Below are 16563 nucleotides of genomic sequence, written 5' to 3' on the forward strand. Positions count from 1 at the left end.
AGTGGAGTTTGGAATGGAGAAATGTATTAGGAAATGTATTGGTCCGGGTTCTTCAGAGAAACAGAGCCAATAGGATGTAGAAGGTGATGTATTATGAAGAACTGACTTACATGATTATGGAAGCTGAGAAGTCCCACAATCTGCTGCCTGCAAGTTGAAGACCCAAGAAAACTACAGGTATAATTTAATCCAAGTTGGAAGGCCTGAGAACCAAGGGAGCCAGTGATGTAAATCCAAATCCAAAGGCAGGAGATGTGAGATGTCCCAGTTCAAATACTGAGGCAGGAAAAGGGGAGGAGTAGTGTCTTCCTTCCTCTGTGCCTTGTTCTGCCCAAGCCCTTAGGGGTTGGTTGATGCTCACCCACATGGGGGAGGGCAATCTACTTTACTGAGACCACCGTTCAAACACTGACCTCATCCAGAAAACACCCTCACAGATACACCCAGAAACAATGCTTAATCTGGGGACCTCATGACCCAGTCAAGCTGACACATAAAATTAACCACTGCAGGAAAAAAAATGGAAGAATTAGAAGCTAGTGCTCATCTTGCCCAGAATATGTTTGAAAGATTTTGAAGTGAAGATGACCAGATCAGATTTGGACTTTGGACAGCTGACTACAGTGTCAGTTAAAGTTTGATATTCCTCAAAGCTCTTTCCTGTGTTTTCTCTTGTCACTTTGCATATTCTCCTTGAGTCATTTCATCTCATAGCATCTATTTCTATATTAGTATTTCTAGCCCAGACCTCTCTGCTAAACTTTAACCCTTTATAATTAATTGCCAATTAGATATCCCTTCTTGGATGATTCACTGGAACCTCAAATGCATTTCCAAATTGATTCTAGCTTTATTTACCTTCCCAAACATTCTTCTGTTACTGTCCTATATCTGAAGTAAATGGTGCCACCATTTTTAACATTGTCCAGAGTCAGAAACCTGAGAATCATCCTATAGTTCATTAGCAAGTACTGTATATCTTACCTATTTTATGTTGCTCTCAAATCTGTTCTTTTCCTTTTGTACCTACTGCCTTGTCAGTTACATACTCTCTTACTACTGCAGCAGCCCTTTATGTGCCTTCTTACCTTCAGTCTTATTTCCTGCCAAGGAATTATACTGAAGCTAGAGTGATCTTTCTGAAAGTCAAATTAGATCCTGTCATTCCTTTGCTTATCATTTCTCTGTCTTCTCTGTGACCTTACATTCAGGTATAAGTTCTTTAAGATGAAACTCGAGGCCCTATAGGATCTGGCTTTTGTCTACTTTTTTAACCTCAACTTTTACTCCTTTAAATACTCCCTACTCATATCAAGCTTTCAGTTTCCAGTACTTACTATGTTAAATAATACTATGAAAGTTTAGGAAGATATTTCTAAATGAAATATTTCAAATTGCTCCTTTAAAAAAAATCCCTCTGTTTGAAACCCGTATCTTTTACTTTTGATTCATTTTTTACATGCTAAAACTGTATAATCTTTTTAAAGGTGAAAAAAAAAGGACCATTTCAGCTATCACCAGCAAGTATTGATTATCATTAACTGCAGAATTATACTTAATATGATTTATTGGTCATTAATTTTATGGATGTCATGGATCTTAAAAGTGAATCCATAAAGTATCTGAGTTTCCTTTATGTTACTTACACTGAAGTAAAATACCAATTAATAGATTTCAGAAAGAAGTTATGTTGAGATGAGTTCTAATACAACCTCTAAGGTAAGGATTTAGTGGTCTAATAGTAGAAATGGAAAATCTAGAAAGTGAAATAACATCCTTCCCCAAATACTCAACTTTCACAATATGTGAGTTTATCTTTACTTTGAAGATCACATAATTAGTCTTTCTTACCTGTTCATTTTTACACAGGTTTAATCATTTTATTTCTAAAATGCTCAGTTATTATGGTGTGCTCAAGTGGAGTCTAGGAATAAAAAAAAAAAAAGGAAAAAGTTGCATTTACCAACAAAACTGTAGAGCTTTTTAAATGAGATCTGCTTGTTCTGGTGGCTGGTGAATCTGGTAGAAATAGGAAGAGATTATCAAGTGTGTGTGTGTGTGTGTGTGTGTGTGTGTGTGTGTGTGTTTAGCTTTTGAAGATACATGGGATGCTCCATTCCTGTCTGCACTGAATTTATCAAAAATTATAGGCAGACTAGAAATTGCTTCTCAGAAGGATTATACCTCTTCTAATATCACCTACTGATTTTACAGTAAAAGTCTAGGCTACAAAAGTTGATATGAGAACACAATTCATTTTACTTGACTCTTTTAAAAATAGCATTATCAAACATTTTGTGATGTTTCTTTCATATCGTATATTGGGCTGTCGTGAAGAAATAAACCTCCACTTGCTTTCATGACAGCAGATAATAAATTGACTGATATAATTCAGTTGAGAATTTGAAAAATGCATTGAAAATAATGGGGCATAACAGTGTAGGGTTAACATTTATTCATAGATGATGCAATTAAATAAAACAGGCATTAACTTCAAGGTCAGTCAGTAAAGTAATAAAATTGAATATTTTAATTGAATTGTAATTGCTTCCCATTGATACATGAAAGTAAAGTAAAATAGATGTCAGCTCTGCAAATTACGGTTCTTCCTCCTAATTAATTTCTTAATTCTGCATGGAGTTATCCAGTGCCTAGGTCTTGTTGTGGGTTTATTCATCCACCCAGCTTCCATCAAGGAATGTCTATAAGACATGATTAAATGGTTAGGGGTCAGGATTTTTAGTAAATTTTTTCTGCACTTTGGAGAAAAATGTGTTAGTAACTGTAAGTAACTTATGTATTTGAGTTCAAATATACTCTAAATATAACAGCATCCTAGGTTCTATGGAATGTAATTATCTTCTTTATTACTATTGATGTTTCTTGATATTGATATATATATTAACATTAATAAATGTAAACATCTCAATCAATAAAAATGTTTTCATATGGTAGATAGATATATTGAGACTTTCATTCTACCACTCACTGATTCAGGAGGTAAATTGAACAGACTATTAAGGTTTGGGGGAAGTGCAGTTTATGTCCATTCATGACCCAGGTTTCACTAGAAAAAAACACCTAAATTGAGTGAATCTAAAAAAGAAACATCTTTTTCAAGGACTGGGATAAGTTGAAACTTTTAGATAAAGTTGAATTTCTTTGAAAAAGCCCGTGAGCCATTGTGGCTTTTTCATAGGCTTTTCATAGTCCCTCAAAGAGTTTTAACATAATACAGTTTTATATAAAATAAAATGGGAACAATGACATTACAAAGATTAGGAGAGAGATTTTCAAATTATATTGAAACTGTACTGGGTCTAGATTCTTGGGTTTATTTAAAGAAAGAGAAGATTATGCCTTTTGGACTGGCTGCATATGCCAGTTAAATGGCTACGCTGAAAAATTGAAAATGGAATGAATTCGTGTATAAGATGGCTTTAAAAATTACTGACGTATTGTTATCTATTCTTATGCCTTAAAATGACTTTATGTATGGGGCACCTTGCTAGCTCAATTGGTAGAGCATGTGACTCTTGATCTCAGAGTCATGAATTCAAGCCCCATGTTGGATGTGGAGATTACAAGAAAGAAACAAAGAAAGAGAGAGAGAGAGAGAGAGAGAAAGAGAGAGAGAGAGAAAAAGAAAGAAAGAAAGAAAGAAAGAAAGAAAGAAAGAAAGAAAGAAAGGGTGTGTGTGTGGGAGAGAGGGAGAGAGAGAGAGAGAGAGAGAGAGGAAGGAAGGAATAGATAAAATGATTCTGTGTAATAGAAGATGTAATATTATATAATACAAATATATTGGTACATTAGCATCTTTAGTTGTACTTAGAAATATGGGTGGATTCTTATTGGTAAAACAAGTAAATTAAACAGAGAAGGTATTAATGTTGTCTAACCTTTGTGTTAAATTTTTACTCAAATATTGACTTCATTATTTAAACTGTTTCTCTCTAAACCATTTAAAGCTTAAAAGTTAAAAAATATGTCCAATGATAAATATATTTTTTGATGCTAATCTGACCCTGACCTTCCGTTCTCAATTATGAAGGACTCAATTATGAAAGATATTCAAGAATGTCAGAATTTTCCATGCATATCACCGAGTTAGAAAATACCCAAACCAAAAATACACGAGATAAAAGACTGACATCCATGAGCTTCATAATTATAGATACGCTAACAGTTTTTTCATGTTAAAGTGATTTGTTTCTCCAAATCCTTGTTTTAAAATTATTTTAGTAATAATCTTGTTCCATTTAAGAAGAATTAAATATCATAACAACCGTACATACAATGCTACAATGTTTCTAAATGAGGAATCTTGTGAAAAAATATGTGGAAGTGTAAGAAAATTAAATATTCAAACTTTCATTATATTTATAAAAATAAGCTACAACGAGTTTTCATTTGCATGTAGTTTAATATTTATGGAATCATCAGTGTTCTAGGAAGTAAAGATTTCTTGAGACGAGTTCTATATCTGAATATATTCTGGCATAGGATGAATAATCGTCCTACCACATCCCTGACTAATATCACCCCACGTGCAATAGGCTCAGCTGATTTAGAAGAGATCTCTGAGATCATGGTGGTTCCAGGCCATTAATTTCTTAAAGAGAGTAGCTTGAATTGCTAGTAATCTCTGGATCTTATCCAAGAAAACATTTTATAAAAACAATCTGAAATTTCATATGGGCATGTCATATGAGTAGTAATCATGAGGTCCCCAAATTTGTCACTTTCTAATGAACAGAAGAATGGAAGCAAAGACAGATTGCACTTGGACAGAGTACCCAGCAAAGCATCAGGAGAAAAGGACTGAAGTAGTCATAATCAAGTACAGTGGAATGGGTTAGCCTGACCCAAGTGTGCATGATATACAGTGTTGATTTAAAGTAGTAAGATCCATTCAAGAGAATATGTAGACTATTGTATTGAACCTAGACAAAGAGTTTCATTATAGAATTTAGACCTTTTTTGGAAAAGAATGCTAGTCTATTTAAATAACATCAGATCATGAGATAAGAACCTTTAAATCATTGTTCATGCCAAAGAAGCCTACCAAAATCCCCAGACAAAACCTCCGATAAATTTACAATGTGTCTAAGCTATTTATTTCTCAGGTCCTGCCATTCTCTTGCTTTTATATGTCCAGTGAAATCATCTATTGCTTTGTGTATGTGAAATGTTACTGATTGGTTGTTTTCCCTGTGTGAAATGTCTAAAGCATCAGACCATGAATCATAGAACCTATCATGCTCACTAAACATAACATAAACCCCATTATCATACTATAAAGACTTACACATGCAGCTTATTTCATTATTAACTCTAAGAGAAAAGAAATGTAGCTCTTTTATTTTAGCTATTTTATAGCTTTATAGTAATTTTCTACTGTAGTGAAAAGGTCTATAATGTGCTTCAGGAAAATATTTGAAAACCTTATTTAAGGTTTTAAATTTTGATTTATTTTAATATTTTTAGTGCCATACTCCAGGACTAAATAAATTGAAAATATTTCAATGAATAAGGAAAAACTTTAAATAACCAACTAATTTTTGACAAAATATACTGTGTGATGATCACAGATTCATATGGAAAAATTATGCCTAGTGTGGCTTATGTTTACAGATTTTACTGACTATTATCTAAAGACAAGCCAAATTACTTTATCCATCATGGAATGCAACAATCTCTGAAATGAGATGTAACAGCTATTTTTATAGGTTAACAGTTTAGAGCTGAGGCCTGGTGATTCTATAATGAATTAAATGACTGTAAGAAAAATGGGAAGATTATCAGTTTGATCTTCCAGTGCCTACCTATGTAAAACCATGTCCTCTTAAATTCCCTTCCTGACTTTTAGACAGGCATTTATTTATTCCCAGATCCTTACGGAGAAGCAAAATGTCAATTATTAGATTCAATCATGAGAGACTTTTAAAATGATTTTAATGATGTGTAGCCTAGTGCCCAAGTGCTGAGTGAGATAGGTTATGTTGTAAGACCAATATGTAAGAATCAAGGGTTTGGAAGGAAAGCTAAAAAGTGACTTCCAGTCATCCTGGCCTTGTACATTCATGCTTTAAAATTTCCATATTCCCATTTCAAGCCCACAGTAAGTGCAAAAGCACTTAGGAGATCATAATCTTGGGGGGAAACAGAGACTGAAAGTGTCCTGTATGAAGGAGAACCTCAGAGAGATGAAGAAAAATAAAACATCCATTAAAGAAAAAGCAATCAATTAGAAAAACAAATCACATTGGAATAGCAAGAGACTGATATGAAAAGTAACCAATTACAAATATTGGAGGGGCATCTGGGTGGCTCAGAACCTTCTTGGGATTCTCTCTCTCCCTCTCTCTCTGCCCCTCCCCCATTCATTCTCTCTCTCTCTCTCTCTCTCTCTCTCTCTCTCTCTCTCTCTCTCAAAATAAATAAATAAACATTAAAAAAGAAAAGAAATATTGGAAATGAAGCATACAGTCACTTAAAAAAATCAAAAAACCTCAGTGGATAGAATAAACTCTAGGTGAGTCAAGTCAAAGAGAATGAATGAAGCAGGAAAAATAATTAACCCAAAAGACAACATAGAGGGAGAAAAACAAATTGAAAGAACAATTTAAAAATAGTAAGATAGATTGGGAAAGGCCAATGTTTGTGTAATAGATGTTTCAGAATAGAAGGCAGAAAAACAGTATTTACAGACATAATGACTGAAAATTTCCTAGACTGGAATAAAAATGTAAATTTTAGAATTGAAAGTGTACATTAGGTGCTATAGGGTATAAATAAAAATAAACTGGGGCACCTAGGTGGCTCAGTCAGTTATGATTCTAACTTCGGCTGAGGTCATAATCTCAGGGCTCCTGAGTTTGAGCCCCACATCAGGCTCCACGCTGACAGCCCAGAGCCTGGTTGGGATTCTAACCCTCTCCCCTCCCCCACTTGCACCTTCTCTCTCTCAAAATAAATAAAAATAAACAAACATACATTTACACACATTATGTTAACATTATAGTATGTCACAAGTACATTGAAAACTGTACAGTTTAGCACAGAAAAAATAAATATTATATGGGAACCACTATTAAGCTGACAGCATAAATCTTATTAGGAACAACTAATTTCTGAAGAAGGAATATATTATAACTAATCTATTATGTAATGATGAAAGTTAAATAGGATATTATCAGACATCTAAAACCTAAGAGGTTTCACCACTCACAGATCTTCAGTAAAAAAAAAAAAAAAAAATTAGTAATAAAGAATGGATTTCAGTTAGAAATAGATTGAATTCCAGGAGAAGTTAATGAGAAACAATTGTGAACATAGACATGGTAGAATATGTTAGCGGGCTTAATTTTTCTTGCCAGAACTGGTGGAAATAAGAATTAACACAATAATAACAACTGAAATGGTAGGGCTTATTTAGTACCAGTGAAAACATGCTCATTTCTCTTAGTCACAAGGATGCTAAACAAATTGTTAGATTCATATTCTAAGATTCATACTTCTTAGATAATACATTTATTTATTTTTAATGTTTATTTATTTTTGAGAGAGAGAGAGATTGGGGTGGGGATGGGCAGAGAGAGGGAGAGACAGAATCCGAAGAAGGCTCCAGGCTCTGAACTGCCAGCACAGAGCCCAATGCAGGGCTCGAATTCATGAACCATGAGATCATGACCTGAGCCAAAGTCGGACACTTAACCAACTGAGCCACCCAGGTGCGTCCCAGTTTAGATAATACATTTAGACTTTAAAAATATGGTTTTGAATGTTAAAAATTACAAGTATTTACTGAAAGAGTAGAAATTCAGTCTATAGCTTCCTAATCAGTAGAGAAAACAGACAGACAAAAATCCTTTCATTATAGCATGAAGCAGAAAAGAACAAAGGAACAAATTTGTATAAAGCTTAACAGGAAATCTACAGTAAGATGGTAGAAATCGGTCCAGACATATAACATAAAATGTTAAGAATTTACGATATTTAAACTCCATTCTTTAGAGTTGTATTTATAAGATAGGATAAAATTTTTAAAAATCCAATTATATGTAGCTTATAAATGACATCTAAAACAAAAGCACATAGAAGATTTGAGAATAAATGATGGAAAAATATATGCCAGTAAAATATTAACAAAATAAAGCTGGTGTCATAACATTGGTAAATAAGATATAAGATAAAAACCACATATGGAGACATATGGAGATGAATAGGTTGTTACTAATGGATAAAGAAATAATCTTATCAAGAAGTTTTAGAGATTATGAATGTGTATGCACATAACAACTTAACTCTCAAATACATAAAGCATAATTTTTTGAGAAACCTCCGTAGTGTTCCATAGTAGCTGCACCAATTTGCATTCTCACCAACAGTGCACAAGGGTTTCTTTTCCTCCACATGCTCACAAACACTTATCTCTTATGTTTTTGATTTTAGCCATTCCAACAGGTGTAAATTAATACCTTATTGTGGTTTTGATTTTCATTTCCATGATGACGAGTGATGTTGAGCATCTTTTCATGTGTCTGTCGGCCATCTGTATGTCTTCTTTGAAAAAAATGTCTATTCAGCTAGCCGCTCATTTTAAAAAAATATTTGTTAATTTTGAGAGAGAGTGAACATGTGCAGGCATATGAGCAGGGAAGGGGCAGAGAGAAAGGGATAGAGAGAGAATCCTAAGCAGGCTCTGCAAATTGCAGAGCCTGATGTGGGGCTTGATCTCATGAATTGTAAGATCAGGACCTGAACTGAAATCAAGAGTCAGATGTTAAACCAACTAAGCCACCCAGGCATCCCAGGTTGTCACCTATTTTTAAATCAGATGATTTGGGGAGAGTTTTAATGTTGTGTAAGTTCTTTATATATTTTGTATATTAACCCCTTACTAGTTATATTATTTGTAAGCATCTTTTCCCATTCAGTAGGTTGCCCTTTTGTTTTGTTGATGGTTTCCTTCAGTGTGCAAAAGCTTTTTATTTTGGCATAGTCCCAGTAGTTTGATTTTGCTTTTGTTTTCCTTGCCAGAGGAGACATATCTAGAAATGTGTTTCTATGGCTGATGTCAAAGAAATTACTACCTGTTTTCTTCTAGGAATTTTATGATTTTGGGTCTCACATATAGGTCTTTAATCCATTTTATCTTTAAGAAAATGGTCCGGTTTCATTCTTTTGCATGTAGCTGTCCAGTTTTCTGGGCACCATTTGTTGGACTGTCTTTTCTCCCATTGTATATGCTTGCCCCCTTTGTCATAGATTAATTGACCACGAATGTGTCAGTTTATTTCTGGGCTCTCCATTCTGTTCATTGATCTATGTATCTGTTTTTGTACCAGTACTAAACTCTTTTGATCATTACAGCTTTGTAGTATATCTTAAAATCTGGGATTGTTACACCTCCAACTTTGTTCTTCTTTCTTGAGACTGCTTTGGCTATTAAGGGGTCTTTTGTGGTTCCATACAAATTTTAGGATTATCTATTCTAGTTCTGTGAAGAATGTTATTGGTATTTTGATAGGGATTGTATTAAATCTATAAATTGCTTCAGGTAGTGTGTACCTTTTAATAGTATTGTTTCTTCCAATCCATGATCGTGGAATATCTTTCCATTTTTTTTTGTCATGTTCAATTTCTTTCATCATTGATTTATATTTTTTTGGAATATAGGTCTTTCCCTTCCTTTTGTTAGGCTTATTCCCAGATAGTTTATTCCTTTTGATGCTATTGTAAATGGGATTATTTTTTTTAATTTCTCTTTCTGCTACAGAATTATTAGTATATAGGAATGCAGCAGATTATTTGTGCGTGAATTTTGTATCCATTTATCAGTTTTAGCAGGTTCTTGGTGGAGTCTGCAGAGTTTTCTATATATAGCATCATGTCATCTGCAAATAGTGTAAGTTTTACTTCTTCTTTACCAGTCTGGATGTCTTTTATTTCTTTTTCTTACCTGATTGCTGTGTCTAGGACTTCTAGTACTATGTTGAATAAAAGGGAGGAGAGTAAACTTTCTTGTCTTGTCCTAACATTAGAGGAAAAGCTCTGTTTCTTACCATTGAGAATAATGTTAGCTGTGGGGTTTTCATATGTGACTTTTATTTGTTATGTTCCCTCTAAACCTACTTTGTTGAGAGTTTTTATCATAAATGAATCTTATGCTTTGTCAGATGCTTTTTCTGCATCTTTTGAGATGATCATATAGCTGTTACTGTTTCTCTTGTTAATTTGATGTATCGTGTTGATGGATTTGAAAATATTGAACCACCCTTGTATCCTTGGAATAAATCCCACTTGATCGTGATGAATGGTTTTCTAATGTATTGTTGGATTCAGTTTGCTAATATTTTGCTGTGGATTTTTGTCTGTGTTCATCGGAGATATTGGCCTGTAATTTTCTTTCTTTCTTTTTTTTTTTTTTTTTGGAATAGTTTGAGAAGAGTAGGTTTTAACTCTTCCTTACATATTTGGTAGAATTCACCTGGGAAACCATCTGGTCCTGATATGGTGCTTACTTTTAACAGTAATCAGAAAATGAAAACTAAAATATCTAAAACAATTATGTGTATATTTTATATATTTCAATGTATATATGTATATTACATATATGTGTATACGTATGGATATGTATGTATATCAGATTAACAAAGATTTAAAATTCTGACACCACTAAATTATTTTCACATTATGTGAAATATGAATTCTACGTCCCTGAAAGTGGAAGTAAAACGGTAATACCTCTTTAGAGAGTAATTTGGCAATATCTAATAGACTTGAAGATTACACACATACACACACACACACACACACACACACACACACATGCATATATACAATAATGTATATAATTATATGTATATATTCTCCTCTGTCATAGTAATTTCAATAAGAGCATATTCACTGCAGCATAAAAAGTACTTGTGGCAAAACAGAAATTAGAAACAGCCCTTTGCCCAAGTACCCATCTATCAGAGGTGTATAATTAAATTCTGGTATATCCATATAATGGAATAGAATACAATAGTAAAAATGAATGGACAAGAGCCATAGTAATCAATATAAGTAAATCTCTTTAACAGTGTGAAACAAAAAAATCAAGTTAAAGATGACATCACTTATATAAAAATTTAATATACATGAACAATAATAAATATTGTTTGGATACATACATTTACAGTAAAATTATAAAAATGTAATTTTAGAAGAGTGGTTACATTATAGAAGGAATAGGGGATATAGATTAAGAGTATATATACTGGGACATTCTATTGTGTTGGTGGTGTTTATTTCTTAAAAAAAAATGTTGTGGAGGAAATATGACACGATTTTAATGCTTGTTAAATGTGGGTGGTGATTATACAGGTGTTTCTGTCAAAGCATATCATTTACTTGTTCATTCTAAATACTGAATTGCTAAGTGGTGGTAGACGTGGAGGAACCAGACAAAGTCAGTGATTGGTTCATCTATGCGTTCACCCATCTCCTTGCAATTTTAATTTTAGTGAATAGACCATCAGAATAAGATTTTTGTGAAGGGAGTTGACTCAGAAAGTCTGCATAGTGCTACTGGTCTGAGTTTTTTTTTGCTTTGAGTTTCACCTAAAAATACTCAGTGGCAGAAGAATCCTCAGTCTTTGCCTGACTTCCCTTCTTCTGATGTGTGATAATAAGAAATATCATGTTACCAAAAAAGGCATCCAACTAGGAGCAGAAAATTATTAATCAGTTTGTGTAATTATTAAGCTAAATAGTTTAATCCCCTAAGAAATAAAAATAACTTATTTAAATGAGGCTAGGCCAATACCTATGTTATGGATGTAAATATCTAATTGTATTATGAATGTAATATCTAAAATGAATGATTTCATTCTATAGCAGCCATTTGGCATGTGACTTTTTCTTCACTGGCAAGTGAGTTTTATTATGTGGGAAGAGTTTATTGCCCATACGTATCTGCCTATACCTTGTCACCTACATAAACTCTACTATATCAGTTGAACATGTCTATCTAAGATTATGCACATGCTGTTGGTACAATAACAATTTTTTCAGAGCTGTCTCTGTCTTTGCTTAGAAAATACATTATTGCACAAGTGGTCATTGAAATGAAATGTCATTTAATTTGATAATGTAACTATTTTTGTCCTTGTTCCTACCCTCCTTTGAGGTGAATTAATTATAAAAGCATAATGGTCTACCACTCTCCTATTTTCTACTCTTACTCTCAAAGTAAGAATTTTAAAGTTTAGATAGAATAGGGACATATAAGAAAATTCTCACTGTTGTCCATCAGTAAAATAATGACAATAATTAAAATACCGAGGACATAAATGACCTTTGAAATGAAACCTGTTTTCCATCCTAATTACAGTTGCTCAAAATGAATTGAAACAATATATCTGGAAGCTGATACAGTGCAATCAAATGATTTGGTATAAAACTTATCTTTCAAGAGCAAGAAAACCAGTTATCCAAGGGGAATAGGAAAATATATTTTACTTTAGGATCAAAGCAATTTGAAATATACACGTACTGGTTTCCTAGGCAAGGAGGGGCAGGGTAGGGGAATGCATCTTTAAACATCCAATCCAATAATTATCTTTATTTTTTTATATTAAATATAACTTATTGTCAAATTGGTTTCCATACTCCAATAGTTATCTTAAAAAAAAAATGTAACCTTTCTTGGCAGGTTTAGATCCAGATAAGCATCTTGGAAAAACCCTGGATCAAATGGAACCTTATCTCTTAGAGGTAAGAATTTATACTATTTCTCAAAATATAGGCCTCTAAAGGAAGAAAAAGTGAGGCCGTCATATGATGATTACAAAATTAATTTTATTTTGGAAAAACTCAGATAACATTCATGATATAGTTTTGTGAAAAAATTAAACTTCTAATGGATATAAAAATGTCTAAAATTAATTATGAAAATCATTACCAGCTTTTGGGTCTGAATAAAACAGTAAGTTATACCAAAAGGAAACTGTCCTGTCAGAAGGTTTCTTTTATTAAAATGGACATTGTATGCTATATAAAAAGTACTATATTCCTAAAGTAGCTGATGGTCTCTGTGATCATATGCTTTTCAATCAGAAATGTGAGTAGGAACTTCCTTCAGATATTATCTAATCTAACCTCTTCTCTTTTACCAATTAGGAAATTAACCTGCAGAGTAGCAAAAAAATTATTTTAAGGTTTCAAGTAACAACCATTAAACCCATATCATTGTCAAATCCTAAATGGGTTCTAAACATTAAAGAAAGATTTAGTTATTTTGATTCTTTTTTATTAACTGTGTATTATATTTTATGAGAGTTTGGGGGCAAATGTTATTAGTATGGCAATGATAACTAAAAGATAGAATTGTAAGAATATTTTATGTCACAATTATGATGGAAAAAAAGGAAATTACCCTACTTCTATGAAAGAATGGAACTCCTCTAATAAGTTAGCATTTTCTCCTCCACTGCTCTTAATTTATCAACATTATTTCTAGACATTGTTAGTACCATTGCCATGATATGTTAGCAGATACCTTCTTTACTAACTTTGTGGATTTCATATTTTCTTTCAGTTATTTGCGTTTATTTTATGGTTTACCAATATGTACCAAATGCTTAGAAATCCCTGAAACATTAATTCCTTTTTTCATCAAGCGTTAGTAAGCATCTAATATGTGCGAGGCAAATAGTAAATAAAGATCAAAATAAAAATGAAGTGAGCATATATTTGCCACAAATTACATTTGATTTCTAGATTATTTGTTGTCACTTATTTAAGTTGAGCTAAATGGACATGGTTGCTTTTTATACTGCTCTGATGGGACATTCTCACAGCGGCTACAGCTTCTCACAACCTGATACCTATGTTCACATCTATTCCCTACCATCAGACTAAATGTTGCCTCTGAAATAAGCAATGTAGATAAATAACGAAATTAAATTTATGGGGGCGAAAGAAAGAGAACTTCAGAAATGAGAGACTGGGGCTTTGGCAAAAAAGCTTTTTGCAAGCTGCTCCATAAATCTAAAGTTAGAAGTTCAGGTTTCAAGCATGTAGAGTCTTTGTAGCACAGGCAACTAAGGCTTTGGGATTGCAGACCTTGCAAACACTCATCCCCTCCTGTATCTTCCTCCTCTTTCTCTTTATTGTGTCCTTCACATCATAGCAACACATACCACCATCTCTCCCATTCCAGATTCCACCCCTCCTCCACTCTGTTCATTGCTTTAGCTGCTTCTCTTTTTTGCTTCCAAACCAGAAATTTCAGAAATGTTCTTTGTATTCGTGGTCAGTGCTTCTTCCTGTCCCAGATGCCTCACGTACCTGGAGTCTGGCTTCTCTCAACACCTCCAAATGGATACAGCTCTGACCAAGATCGCCCACAATCTCTGTTTTACCAAACCCAACCAATGCTTCTTAGCCCTTATCTGACAGCTATAAACACTCCTTAAAACGCCCCCATCAGCATCCGTGATGCCACATTCTCCAAGTTTTTCTCCTTTTGTTCTGGTTACTCTTAGTCTCTTTTGTCAGTTCCTGGTCTAGACTTCATTTTTACTCTATCACCTTTTTCTGGGTTTAATCAGTCACTCACATGGCTTTAATAACTAGCTATATTCTGATGATTCCCAAATCTTGCTTGGCCAAATTTCTCTGCAAAGCTCTGGTGCCCGGAGGCACTGCAAATTAAATCTCCACAAACTTGATGGCGGCCTTTATAGCTATACCTCACTTTTTGCCATTCATTTTGTCTTCAGCTTAGTTCAGTGCCTGTCACACGTCAGGCCTGCAGTATTATTGACAACCCCAAATTTGCCTCTACCTTCCGTTTCATTTCCCAAAGAATGCATTTTGCTCACTGCCTGAAGATAACTGTTCTAATATATTCTACTGTAATTGTGTCACTCGCTTCAAAACTTTAAGTCCCCATTGCTCACTGGCTAAAATCCAAGTTCTTTAGACTCCCCTTTCCCTTACTTACTCTTGCCAACCCGTTAGCATGATCTTGTCTGTTCCATCTCCGGAATATCTTCTACACCCAAGCACTTCTCACCGTCTCTGTTGCTACCACCATAATCCTCTCTCGTCCGGAGTACTTCATCAACCCTTAAGTGGTCTACTTACTTCCGCCACTGCCCTGCTACAATCCATTATTCATACAGATGCCAAAGTAGTTTTTTAAAAGTGTAAATCAAATCATTTCAGTGCTTTGTTTAATTTAAACAGTTTCTCATTACAATTAGAAGAACATCAAATTCCTATGAGACCACAGCCGACAAAACCATATATGATCTGCGTCCACTCAATCTTCTCGGGTTCGTTTTCTGCCAGTCTCCATCTCACTCACTGGGCCAGAGCCACAGATGCCTCCTCATTACTTAAACACACTTGTTTGCCCTTTTTCTTAGAACTCTGCTCTGCCCTAAATGTTTTTTACCTCAGACCGTCACATGGCGACTGCTTTCTCATAATTTAAGCGACAGCTCAAATGCTGCCTCCTCAGAAAAGCTTTCCCAGACTACCTCAGTTTACATAGATCTCTACAAATTACCATGTTTATCTGTTTACCTGTGTATTATCTGTTGTGCCCTCACCCATCCCACTAGAACGTAAGTTCCAGTAATCTTACCAAGGTTTTTGGCAAAGACATTAGTTCTTTAGTTCTTTCATGCAGTTGTGTGTTCATCTGTCTATGCGTCCATTCATTGCTCTCATCCTTAAGTTACTTAGCATTTATTGAGGACCTGCTATGTGGCAGATGCTGTGGTGAGCACTAAGTATACACGATGAATTAAACAAAAAAATTCTTGTTCTTACGGAGTGGACAGTCTGCCACCGTTACTTTCAGACCTGAGAGTGAAGTTTATTGGGGACCTTGTTAAAATGTATGTACTCGTTTCCCACCATAAGAAATCTGAGTTCAGAAGGACCCGGGAATCTGATCTTTAAACAAGCACTAAGTACTTCTAACACAGTGATCACATATATCATCTTGTAGTTCTTCAATACCAACAACACACTTCAAGCCCTATATTTCTAGATCTCTCTGAAAGAGTGTAAGCCTTCTTGAAACTGTTGTCATCCATTGGCTTCTACTACTTAAGTCTTGAAGCCTTTCTGAATATTTTCTTAGCTTCCTTTTGAGGCTTACCGTATAAGTCCCACCCCTTATAAGTGGTGGTCCCATCCATAGCCTTCTTCCTGTGGTGATACTAAATACCCCCATGACTTCAGCTACCAATTTTATTCTTATGACAATTAAGACTGTTCCTCCACCATCTTTTTATGCTCCAGACATCTGTATTCAGCTGGACACCTTTCTCTCTTACATGACTCAAGCACTTCAATCTCAATTGTGCAGAACTAAACATTTCTTGGGTGACATATCCATGCCATTTTTATGTGTCCTGACCATGAAAGGTTCTGTCTTCTACTCAGTTGTCCAAGACCAAGAAAAAGTGAATCATAATAAATGATTTCTTAGGCTCCATCATTCATAAATAAGGCCCTGACTTCTTTTAATTCTACCTTCTATCTTATTATCTG

The 16563-nt window shown here is 34.2% G+C and overlaps 1 protein-coding gene across 1 annotated transcript in view; it reads left to right on the plus strand.

Moving 5' to 3' along the window:
- Window positions 1-16563, plus strand: part of DPH6 (diphthamine biosynthesis 6) — a 178636-nt gene that overhangs the window by 133361 nt on the left and 28712 nt on the right. The window contains exon 6 of the mRNA XM_030318556.1: window positions 12704-12765. Within this exon, the coding sequence (XP_030174416.1) occupies window positions 12704-12765 (62 nt within the window). The remainder of the gene's footprint in view (window positions 1-12703; window positions 12766-16563) is intronic.

Source organism: Lynx canadensis, chromosome B3 (genome assembly GCF_007474595.2).
Source record: "Lynx canadensis isolate LIC74 chromosome B3, mLynCan4.pri.v2, whole genome shotgun sequence".
NCBI classification, from domain to species: domain Eukaryota; kingdom Metazoa; phylum Chordata; class Mammalia; order Carnivora; family Felidae; genus Lynx; species Lynx canadensis.